At 38.9% G+C, this 11,298-nt stretch overlaps 1 protein-coding gene across 1 annotated transcript; it reads left to right on the top strand.

Annotated features, from left to right (window-relative positions):
- Positions 1–302: 302 nt before the first annotated feature.
- chmp6b (charged multivesicular body protein 6b) lies at positions 303–10,466 on the top strand. The gene is made up of 8 exons (XM_017483153.3): positions 303–523; positions 2,860–2,969; positions 4,627–4,714; positions 5,900–5,986; positions 6,214–6,279; positions 6,420–6,500; positions 6,630–6,693; positions 8,929–10,466. Exons 1-8 carry the CDS (start codon positions 461–463, stop codon positions 8,982–8,984), a joined length of 615 nt encoding a protein of 204 aa, XP_017338642.1. The 5' UTR covers positions 303–460; the 3' UTR covers positions 8,985–10,466.
- Positions 10,467–11,298: the final 832 nt, after the last annotated feature.

Below are 11,298 nucleotides of genomic sequence, written 5' to 3'. Positions count from 1 at the left end.
ACTCTAAAAATGTATTAGCTCTTAATATGTAAAGGGTTAGCTAGCATGAAATGTATTCATCTTTACCCCTTTACCTGATGTCCCACTTCTGCTGAGCTTACCCTTTTTCCTTTCCTAAGATATGAAGGAAACATTTAAACATTACTTTTAGGAGACGAGGCTGGATCTAGATTCCAGAACTTTATTTCTAAACGTTCTTTGCCTCGTTTCTTGAATCTAAATCTAAAATCTAATCAGAATAAAATAGAAATATTTCCCATACGTGTATGAGACTTTCCATTTGAAATGTATGCTCAGGCAGCACTCTGCTTATTTCAAACGTTGTTGGCCGCCGCCTTCACATTGCTAATGCTTTTGTAATACGTTACAGCTAGCTTTAAACGGAGTAAAAATGGGATTTTGAGCATTTAACGATTGAGAAAGTCTTGTCTGGGGAGACAGTGCGGGATGCTGCATCGCAATGGGAAATATTTTTGGCAAAAAGAAACGAAGTCGAGTCACAGAACAGGACAGAGCTGTTTTGGTGAGGAACGACAGCTCCCATGCTAGTCAGTTAGCTAACCACAGAACAGGAAAGGCTTTTAGAGAAATATTTTTGTTTTGCAAGATAATATTTTAGTTGTTTTTATTTTTATTGTAGTGCTAGGGGTCTTTATATCATTTTGACTGACATCATAATCATAACTGTTTATCTAAAATATGCTTTAGCTTTTTTGAGTAGCTGATATTGCTAGTAAACAGGGAGTGGTTTGTCTAAGAGGAAACTTACTTTGAGTAAAAGTTAATGATAACAGATTAGTTATTGATTCATGGTAGCTGTGGTGGTGTAGATTTTTTTTTTTTTTTTACAAATACCCACGTTATCATCTGGGGTGTTTCTTAGCGCTTTAAATTAGGTTGTTTTTTTTTTTTGTTTTTTGTTTTTGTATTTATGTCATTATCTTTCTTAAGCTAGCTAAGCAGGTGTAGCTACCTACTTAACTTTCAGTTTTGTTTCGCTTAGCTTCAAGCTAATATGACTGTTTTAACTGAGAGATTTGGTCCAAGAGATAGCTAAAGGAATTTTTTAATTATTATTGAAGTTAATACTACTACTACTAATAATAATAATAATAATAATAATTCTTAGTATTATTGTTGTTAATGGTAGAATTATTAAATATTAGACCACACAGCTGTTCAAGAATTCTCAAGTCTGATCAGTCAGCAGCTCTGACTGTAGTTCCATCTTCAAGACAAATCAGAAATTTATATTAATATGTGCTCTTTCTAATACATAATTGTTTCTACAGTAACAGCTCATTCACAGGGACTTGTGTGATGGACATACCACATAATCTAAACCTAACTATAAACTGGTTAAAAATATAATTCAGCAGGGTAAAAACCATATAATTATTGATATGGTGAAGCTTTCTGTAAGGAGACATTTATAGAACGAGTCTTGGGGCGTTTTCAGACCTGTAGATGTGTGCTTTGTTCCGAAATGGGAAATTAAATTGTTACAATGTTGTACTTTTCTCCTTGGCTCGGTTCGCTTTCACAAGGGTACCAAAATGTGTTGTCGCGTGAGTTTATGTTCCAGGGTTTTGCTCTTGCAGTTGTCCTTCAAGATGGAGAGACAGCAGCTCCAAAAGCTTATGTCTAGCTGTAGTTATTGTAATTTCCATCCATCCATTTTCTATACTGCTTATCCTTCAGGGTCAAGTGGAGCCTGGAGCCTATCCCAGGGAGCATTGGGTACAAGGCGTGGGACACCCTGGATGCGGTCCCAATCCATCGCAGGGCACAATCACACACACATTCATACACTATGGACACTTTGAACATGCCAAACAGCCTATCATGCATGTCTTTGGATTGGGGGAGGAAACTGGAGTACTCGGAAGAAACCCCCGCAGCACAGGGAGAACATACAAACTCCACACACACAGGGCAGCAGCGGGAATCGAACCCCCAACCCTGGAGGTGTGATGTGAACATGCTAACCACTAAGCGACTGTGTGCCCATTATTGTAATTGATCTCATTGATATGCTCCCTGGAGTGATTAAGCCCATCTCCTTGAGACACTCACTAAACACCTACTAATCCTTGGATTTTCAGAAATATGTTTCAGACCAAATTTTACTGAGCTGTTTCCCTCGTCTTTGGTCCAAGTTAAACCGCGACTTATGTTGCGAGCCATTAGCAAAACAAGCACGCTTTTTACCTAATGCGGTTCCTGTCATGCGTTGCTCGATGGGTTGGTCCATTGGGTCGGATTGCTTGCTCACCAGACACAAACCGCTCCAGAGTTTGTTTGCAATCGTGCTCAGACCGCCTCGGGTCTCAAGCGCGATTGCCGTGTTCATACGTGTTGAAACGTTTCAGGTTCTAAAACAAATGCTCCAAATGAGCCAAGTGTGCAAACACTCTCAGTAGGTTTTCCACCATGGGAAAGTCTTCATTGTTGTATTACTAACTGCTGGTGAGGGAATTACTGTTTATGGCTGCTATAACATAAGGGATCAAATGCAACTAATGAGTCACATAGACCTTCCACAACACAAAGTTGTTATAAACAGTTCAAATGTATGAGTGATGGGCCACATCACACCACCCTGTCGCCGATTATTTTCCTGTAACCGTAATTCCTGGCATGTTTTATGTCATACTTGTAAAATATTACGTCTAGATATTATTTGAGCAGTCGACCATTCTCTGCAGTAGGACCATTCTTCTTGCCATACTAGTAGTGTGAATTGGACAAAGGGTTAGAGAATGATTTAAAAAGAAAAAAACTAAGCACCCAAATAATATCACATCAGACATGGTCATGGTCAAATGACATTTGTCATTTTCTTCATGTTGAGTGCAGCAACTGAAGCAGCAGAGAGATAAACTGAAGCAATATCAGAAGAGGATCACTCTACAGCTGGGGAAGGAGAGACAGTTGGCCAAGCAGCTGCTGCATGATGGCAAGAAGGAGTGAGTAGAAGTGCAAATACATGTGGTTTTATTTTTGTCCCTACTGGAAAAACAAAACAAAACAATAGAAACCATCACAGAAATTCCAGTTGTTTCCATTACAAATACCATTACAAAACATTACCATTATTGGTCTGTAATCTAGACATAACATGCCACCAATAGAAGGCAACAAATTACCAGTATTCCATTAAATTACAGTTTCCATTAAAACCATTACAAATTCTGAGGGTTTCTATTGTTTGTTTTGTTTTTAAGCAGGGGTGTGTTGTGTCTCAGAACTTATTTCATATATGTATTATTATGTATTCCCCTTCTTTCCTTGACTTTAGTGATTGAAGCATCTAATAACACTAAGCCTTTTATGGTCCTATGAAGGGGTTGGTGGTGGGTGTAAAAAAAAATCAAATGAAAACGTCCAATATTATTATTTATTACGGCGCAGACCTACTGTCATATGTAAATATTTCTCATTACATGAGAAAAAATATTGGGTGTAAAATATTTGATATGTTGAATATTGAGTGAGTAGAAACATGTATTTGTCATTTCAATGCTTTGACAATATTGTAAGTGCACAACAGAAAAGCATTCGCTCCATCATCTGGAGATCGCGAGTTCTAATCCCCATGATGCCACAGCACAAAACTGCAAAATTGGCCATGATCTTAAGGAGAGAGTGGTGGCATACTCTTTCTCCACCTATCAACACTAACCAATCACGGGCGACTGTGAGCTCACGCATGTGGAAGTGGGAGGATCATGCTTTTCTCTGAGTATGTTATGCCACATCTGGCGTTGCATGAGCAGCAGTTTGAAAAGTTGAATTCGGGTAGCTTCATGTGCCTCGGAGGAAGTACGTGATCGCCTTCGTCCTCCCTGGTTGGTGGGTGTCGTATGATAGGAGAGAGATGCCTGATGGATGGGAATTGGACATGACCAAATTGGCTTTGGACCTCAGTTCAAATGAACAGTTATACTATGATGTCTTAGGACTACAATTGCTATGATAGTTTTAGGACTGCAAATGCCACAAACAGTTTTGCACTCAAATCTCTATCAGTGAACAGTGGATAAGTTCAACAAAACTGACTTCATGTGAAAACTGTAATGAATTTCCTGGTTACACAACTGCCCAATTTGATTGTGTAGTACACAGTTATAGAAGGGATTTATTTATAATCGCATTATCTGTTACCCAGATTAGTATGTGTTCCCTTTCGAGTCTGGTTCCTCTCAAGGTTTCTTCCTCATGTCGTCTCAGGGGTTTTTCCTTACCACTGTCGCCTCATTAGGGATAAATTTATACATTTAAAATCTATATCCTGAATTTATATATTTCTCTAAATCTGCTTTGGGACAACGACCATTGTTAAAAGCGCTGTACAAATACAACTGAATTGAATTGAAATGTGTGTGTATTTCTCTCCTGTCAGAATTTGTGTTTATCATGTTTATCATATCAGTCTTAATTGTGCTGAAATCCAGAAATCCAGCCAAACAACATATGACAACTGTATTTAATCTAGAACCAAATATGACTTTTGAATGATAGCCACCAGTGGTATGTCATTGGTACCTTCAGTTCTAGTTGTACCATAGCTCAGGCACTAAGGTCTCCCATGTTAAAGAAATACAACATCTTGTGTTTTTGCAGGAAAGCTCTCCTGTTGCTTAAGAAAAAACGCTTCCAGGAACAACTTCTGGACAAGACGGAGAACCAGATAAGCAACCTAGAGCGCATGGTAAATAAACTTAATAACTGCATGAAGGTGGATAAAAAGACTCCGGCTGATACGGACATGCCATGTAAACATTCTTTCACTACAACTAAATTTGCCTCTTGGTCTATTTTGTGTTTGGCCAAAATATTATACAGAAATAATGAACATAATTCACAGCCAGTGCATATGTTGAATGTCTACACAGCTATGTGCTTTTAGAGGTGTTCTAGCCCATAGTGAGGTTTTTAAAAGAGGATTTAATTTTCTGTTTAAACACTGCTCTCGAGTGACTCAACAGAAAAGCATTCGCTATGTACTCAGGAGAACGCAAGTTCAGCCATCTGTGGCCGGTAACCTTGAGAGCAAAATTGGCCAGTCTGGGTGGGAGGGATGGCATATAACTAACACTAGCTAATTTTTGGCTGTGTGTGGCTGTGCGTGCTTTTCCCTGTGACGCAGCATGAGTAGCAGTTCGAAATGATTCAGCTGGCTGGCTTCATTTGTCTCGGAGGAAACACGTGTTAGCCTTCACCCCCTTTCATTGGTAGGTGTCGTGTGTTAGTGACGAGCTGGCTGGTGGGTGGGAATTTGCTGGCGAACAAATTGGGGAGTAAATGTGAGGAAAAAACAGCTCGAGAGTTCTCTAAAGCTGAGGCAGCGAGTCCATATATTTTCCTGCATATTTCCATGAACTGAATTCCATTTTTAAGCTGCTGTGGTGTATGCTGTTCTGCTGATGGATCAAGAGATGTGCAGGATTCTTGTGTGATTCAGGATACAGACGGTTGCACTGCTCTAAGTAAGCAAGTTTAGTGATGCCATGTTTTCCACAGCCTCTTGTGATTCAGCATAATATCCAAATAGCAATTTCAATATTTAAGCACGCGGACAGGGAATTGGCAACACAGTGTTTGATCGATGTTCAAGCACACCCCTAAAATATTGCCTCGTTACAAATGGGCATTTTGTGGAAGACGATATCTCAACTACAATCTGTTCATTTTAGTTGCAATATTAAATAATTCAGTGGTTAACAGTTGTAGTGCCTAGTTTGGGAACTACCAGAGTATAGATGCAAAGCATTTATTTTACAGACCAACATGTCCATCCTGCCATTAATTAATGTATTATTGATCTGAGTAATCATAGCCTTTTTGTATATTATGGTACAGGAGATTATAGGACCCTTTCTGCTTCTTCCCACAGGTTCAAGACATTGAGTTTGCACAGATCGAGATGAAGGTGATTGAAGGACTGAAGGTTGGCAATGACTGCTTAAAGAAAATGCATGAGGTATGTGTACTTATTTTAATGTGCCAATGAGGTTTGGGACTTAACCTACACATTTTACTCCTATTGTATTTATCTGTAATGTGGACCATATTTTCTTTGTTTCTTTGGAGTATTTGTCGGCAGACTGGTACAGAAGTATCGTATAGCCTGGACTTTAAGAATGCAATTCAGTTGGAAAGCGGCGAGTCGTATTCCCTGTTTTAATCCTCCTTGTCTTGTTAATGCAGATGATGTCCATAGAAGACGTGGAGAGGATCATGGATGAGACCCAGGAATGCATTGAGTACCAGAAGGTGAGTGTCTAAATTCCGCAGTCAGTTTATACAGTACATCCAAGTTTTAGTAAACGTGTAAGTCGCGTATTAGTTTTTTCACAGCTAAAGAACACTGATTGTGTTTTTTGTGTAACTGCTGGATTTATTCCTGTGTGCAGCAAATTGATGACATTCTGGCAGGCTCTCTGACACAAGAGGACGAGGATGCTGTATTAGCAGAGCTGGAGGCTATCACTCAGGTGTGTGTTTGTGTTGTCTATTCACGTAACTGAAGTGCTTTCTTGGTGTTTTTTGCATTGTCTGATTATCTGTGTGTGTGTGTGTGTGTGTGTGTGTGTGTGTGTGTGTGTGTGTGTGCGCGCGCGCAGGGAGATGTTGAGCTTCCTGAGGTGCCTGATGAGCAATTACCAGAGATTCCAGATCAAGAGCCAGGTGTGTATTCTCACTCTGTAGCACACACACACATGCCTTATGTAAGGAAATGCACAAAAAAGGAGTGCTATTATTGTAAAATTATCAATATCACATGATGCGTTCTAATTTGTATTCATTTCTAGTTGCGTTTAATGTTGCGGAATATCCATGAAACAAGTTCCTGTTGTCATTAATGTTATAACAGTGAGGCTACTGTGATGTTACGTGTTACTGATGAGCTACAAAGCCTCATCCTCTGCCCTCATAACTATTCCATAGCAGAAAACTTACAGTATAGGTTCGGCTTTCAGTAAAAGCCATGATGTGGCATCTTACATTGGAAATATATCACAGAACACGTCACGATAGCAACAGTTATATGTTTTTGTTTGAATATATAGGTTTTCACTGGTATTGCTAGCATTTGGGATACATACAATGGGTTTTTACAAACAGGCTGTGTTCAGATATGAAAACATACAAAAACTGGCATTACTGGCTGTTAAACTGGCATTTATTTTTACAGCCTTTTCATTAAACTGTTCAGAGGAATGTAAAGGAATTACCCCTTTAAACTAGGGTTATGGACGTAGTAAATTATTTAGAGGGTAGTGTTTAATTGGCTTATAACTGGAGTATTAATTTGAACAGACCTTCTTAATTAGCAGACTGTACCCCAGTGTAACAGTGGCTTTGTAGTTGGTGAACATCTAAAGGAAACCAATTATTGGGTGATGTGCTGTGTGGAGAGGGCATTTACATTTGACTCGCAGATAACTGGGATATTTCCAGTTCTTCTGCACTGCATTTTACCTAGCAGAGAGATTAATTCGTTGATCTCTAGTGCTGTCGTGTTGCTTCTTTTAGTAGGTGAGGTGACATGATGGACTAACACCGTACAAGCTCAATCAGTATTTTTTTTTTACCTCATAATGTTGTTAGAGCATTACTGCTTCTCATTTCTTATGATTGAGGGAGATGCTGTTCATTATCTCTGAATTAACTGTATTGGGTAACCGTCAACATGAACTATTTTCTGTAGTTGTTAAACTACTGGGTAAATTTGTAGGGGGAAAGAGATAGTTTGTCCTGTTTCTTGGTGCACTGCTCACTCTTGTTTTGTATATAGATGGGTTCTAAACCACCATGTTACTGTAGCTGTGTTTAGATTGATTAGGCTGTTTTGGAGTTTGTTTGGAGTTTTTTTTTTTTGTTTGTTTGTTTGTTTGTTATCTTTTTGTCTCTGGTACGTCACATCACAGCTAAATCAGAGCTTTAAAAGCCAGATCTTCAGACTGGTATGTAAAAAGCTTATAGAGTCTTTTCAAAATAGTCTTAGTGTCCACTCAAGACCGAAAAAAAAAAAAAAAAAAACTTATTTAGAAGCTTTAAAACTTCTGCCTATTCACTCTATAAGGTTTGTTCAGGATTCAGCCTGTTTAACTGATGACATCTCGTAGCTCAAATTGGTCTGCACTTAAATGCTCTGGACTTATATAGCGCTTTTATCCAAAGCGCTTTACACTGTGTCTCATTCACTCATTCAGACACGCACTCACACACCAATGGTAGCAGAGCTGCAATGCAAGGCGCTAACTTGTCATCGGCAGCAACTTGGGGTTCAGTGCCTTGCCCAAGGAGACTTCGGTATGTGGAGTCATGTGGGCCAGGAATCGAACCTCCTAACCCTACGATTAGTGGACTACCCGCTCTACCACATGACTCCACAGCCACCTCAAAAGCCACCTGGACCTAAATACAATCCCTGTAGCTGGGTTAGAAGAAAGAAATGACAGCATAAAGGGTAAATTTGGGTTGAACCTGACTGGTTCAGGCCAAGAAAATGGTTCGCCAGGCGATGGTAAAGCAGATCAGTGCTTCAGATCCATCCGTTTTATGCACTACTGAAGAGAGTGAGAAGAGACACTATGCGCTATCAAAATTCTGGATGTAGAGTGCAGAAATTATAAAATGACAAGAAGCCACAGAAGAGTAAAACAGTCTACTATTTCCTAGTGACAGTGAAATGCCCTGAACTACACACAAGTTTCTATATATTTAGAGGCTGCTTTTAGTGTTTAAAAGCTTTCTTGAGACCTTGAATGTATTTATTTGAAAGTTTTCAGACTAGAGTTTCTGTCTGAAGTGGCCTTCAAGGAACACAATGTTATCATACCTTACATTTATTTGTACATTTCTTTGTACTGTATATATTATAATAATATTAACATTGACCTTTTGGAATTGTTTCAGAGCGGAAGAAGGAAATTGTGAAGAAGAAGCCGGAGAGAGAGCTGTTGGCTTTGTAGAGCCTCACCAATGCACTTTTATATTGTTCCTGTAACTCCTGGGCGTAGATGACAACTCGCTCCTCTCTAGAAAAGAAACTTTCTAGAAACATTCAAGAGAACTCCCTTAAACATGGGAGCTTCGTTTACGACCCATCATAGTTCTCTCAGATCTGCAGTCCATCTAATGGGGCTTTTCTGCTGGACAGTGCCGTACAGTTTACACTTACTACACCTTATCTTTTATTTTCCCATACAACGACAGCAGAGTTTGCAGGTCTGACTTTTTACTTGTTTTGTTTTCTATGAATTGACAAACAGCATCACACTTGGTGGAAATTTTGAGAGACCCTATTATGCTCTGCTGTATTGTCAATTGAGTTTTTTTTCTTCTTTTTTTTTTCCTTTCCAAATAGGAATCTGTCTCAGGCGACAGTTCTATGACTATCATGATTGACCAATCACTGGTTTTGCTTGGTAACTGGTTGTTTAACTGCAGTACAGGTCAATTGATAAAGTAAACAACACAAAACAGGATCACTAGCTTCTTGCCATACTGCACTGTCCAATGAAAAAGTGCTTGATTCTTCCCTGTGTATTTGTCAATGCCTGGTCTAATGAAGAAAAGGTTTGGTTTTTTAATTTGTTTTCCAACCATTACTATTTTTTAAAAACTAAATACATCATTAACCTGTGACTCTTCAGACCAGTGATTATTTTTAATCTTACCTTCCAGGTCTCTCATGATTTAACCATACACACACACACACACACACACACACACACACACACACACACACACACACACACACACACACACACACACACACACACACATATATATATATATATATATATATATATATATATATATATATATATATATATAGAGAGAGAGAGAGAGAGAGAGAGACACATACGTGTGTGTGTGTGTGTGTGTATAAACCTTCTGGCCAGGTATAAGGCATTTTGTCATCGTCATCCCAACCCACTCTGACTTAATAAACTGCATGTGAGGCTTATACCAGTATCTTGTCAGAATTATAGGCTAATAAATGCTGTGTAAAAGCTCCTTCACTTTATTACCTCTCTACATGGGTGCTTACAACACTCCTTTCTGATTTAGGAGGATTACGTCTGTTGGATTAGAAGGTTGTATACCCCATTTTAACGTTCTTCACATTGCCAACGAATGCAGTCATACTTTAATTTTTTTTTTTATCTCAGTGATTTACTTGAGCCTTTTTTCCCCCCAGACTCAAGGTTTATTTTTTAAGATCTGGAAACATTTCTTAAACCCAAAGTTAGTTCTTCCCTAGAATACACAATACACAAGCCAATAAATATACTTTTTTCTCTCTATTATGATTTATTGCTATCATGTTGGACTGCACTCAGCTGCTCTGTACTCAGAGCTGTCCAGCACTTCTTCATAGTCTTAAAAGTCTGATTATACAAATTTCATTTTGTTATTTTGCAACAATAAAATTATTTTGAATCATTTTTTATTTTGCCGTGGGTTTCATTAAAGATGGATGTTATGGACCACTAGAGGGCAGAGCCGCCTTTTATCCTTTGGAGACTTTTCCATTATGAGTAAATGTTTGAGGGTGCTAATATTTCTTTACTCTTTTTCTTTTTACATACAAGTGTCTAGAGTGCTGTGTTGGTGAATAATTCTGGATATGAGTAAGTCTTCTCAGTCAGTAGCTCATGTGGGGGCAGGTTAGTGGCTAAGGTGGTCCTGAGTGGTTCCTACATGAAAGTTTGAGAATGTAGATAATGGGTTCATAGGAAACTCATAATGGTGAAGAGGAACCTCTCCGTAGGCATTTAATGGTGTTGATCAAACCTCTGTAGCAGGTGTCTGTAGCACCTTTTTGATCCATTCATTTTCTCTATTTGTTTGAAATATTATTGTTAACAAGGTATAAGCCTGCACTTGATCCTGGACCTGCACCATTGTCTGTTTACGTGGCACAGTTTCTGTCTCTTTACAAGGTATTAGTATCTTCCACAGCAGTTCAGCTTCAACACTGCCTCGGACTTAATCCGATTTCACTGCTGTGTAATGACGCTGAACAACCTTTAATCCTGGCTACTGATCCCTCATCATTTTGCAGCTCGGTTATTTACACTGTGCCTTTGTGTTAACAGACTCCAGATAAGACATTCACAATGATGTAGAATCAATTCTGTGTGTGTGTGTGTGTGTGTGTGTGGCTGGATAGTAACAAAAGCAGGATGGTCCATTAGCTACAGTAGCTGAGTTTCCTTGACCTTTAAAATGTTTGCCTAATGTCCTGACAAGGATAAGACTGTCCGAGTGGGCACA

The sequence above is a fragment of the Ictalurus punctatus genome, chromosome 13, assembly GCF_001660625.3.
Source record: "Ictalurus punctatus breed USDA103 chromosome 13, Coco_2.0, whole genome shotgun sequence".
Classification (NCBI taxonomy): Eukaryota; Metazoa; Chordata; class Actinopteri; order Siluriformes; family Ictaluridae; genus Ictalurus; species Ictalurus punctatus.
This window is presented reverse-complemented; position numbering and strand designations above follow the sequence as displayed.

Excerpts from the sequence above, each read along its gene's own strand:
- chmp6b (XM_017483153.3), top strand. The coding sequence starts at position 461 with ATGGGAAATATTTTTGGCAAAAAGAAACGAAGTCGAGTCACAGAACAG. Across the intron at positions 524-2,859 it reads AACAGGACAGAGCTGTTTTG|CAACTGAAGCAGCAGAGAGA; the intron begins GTGAGGAACGAC and ends TGTTGAGTGCAG. Across the intron at positions 4,715-5,899 it reads TAAGCAACCTAGAGCGCATG|GTTCAAGACATTGAGTTTGC; the intron begins GTAAATAAACTT and ends TTCTTCCCACAG.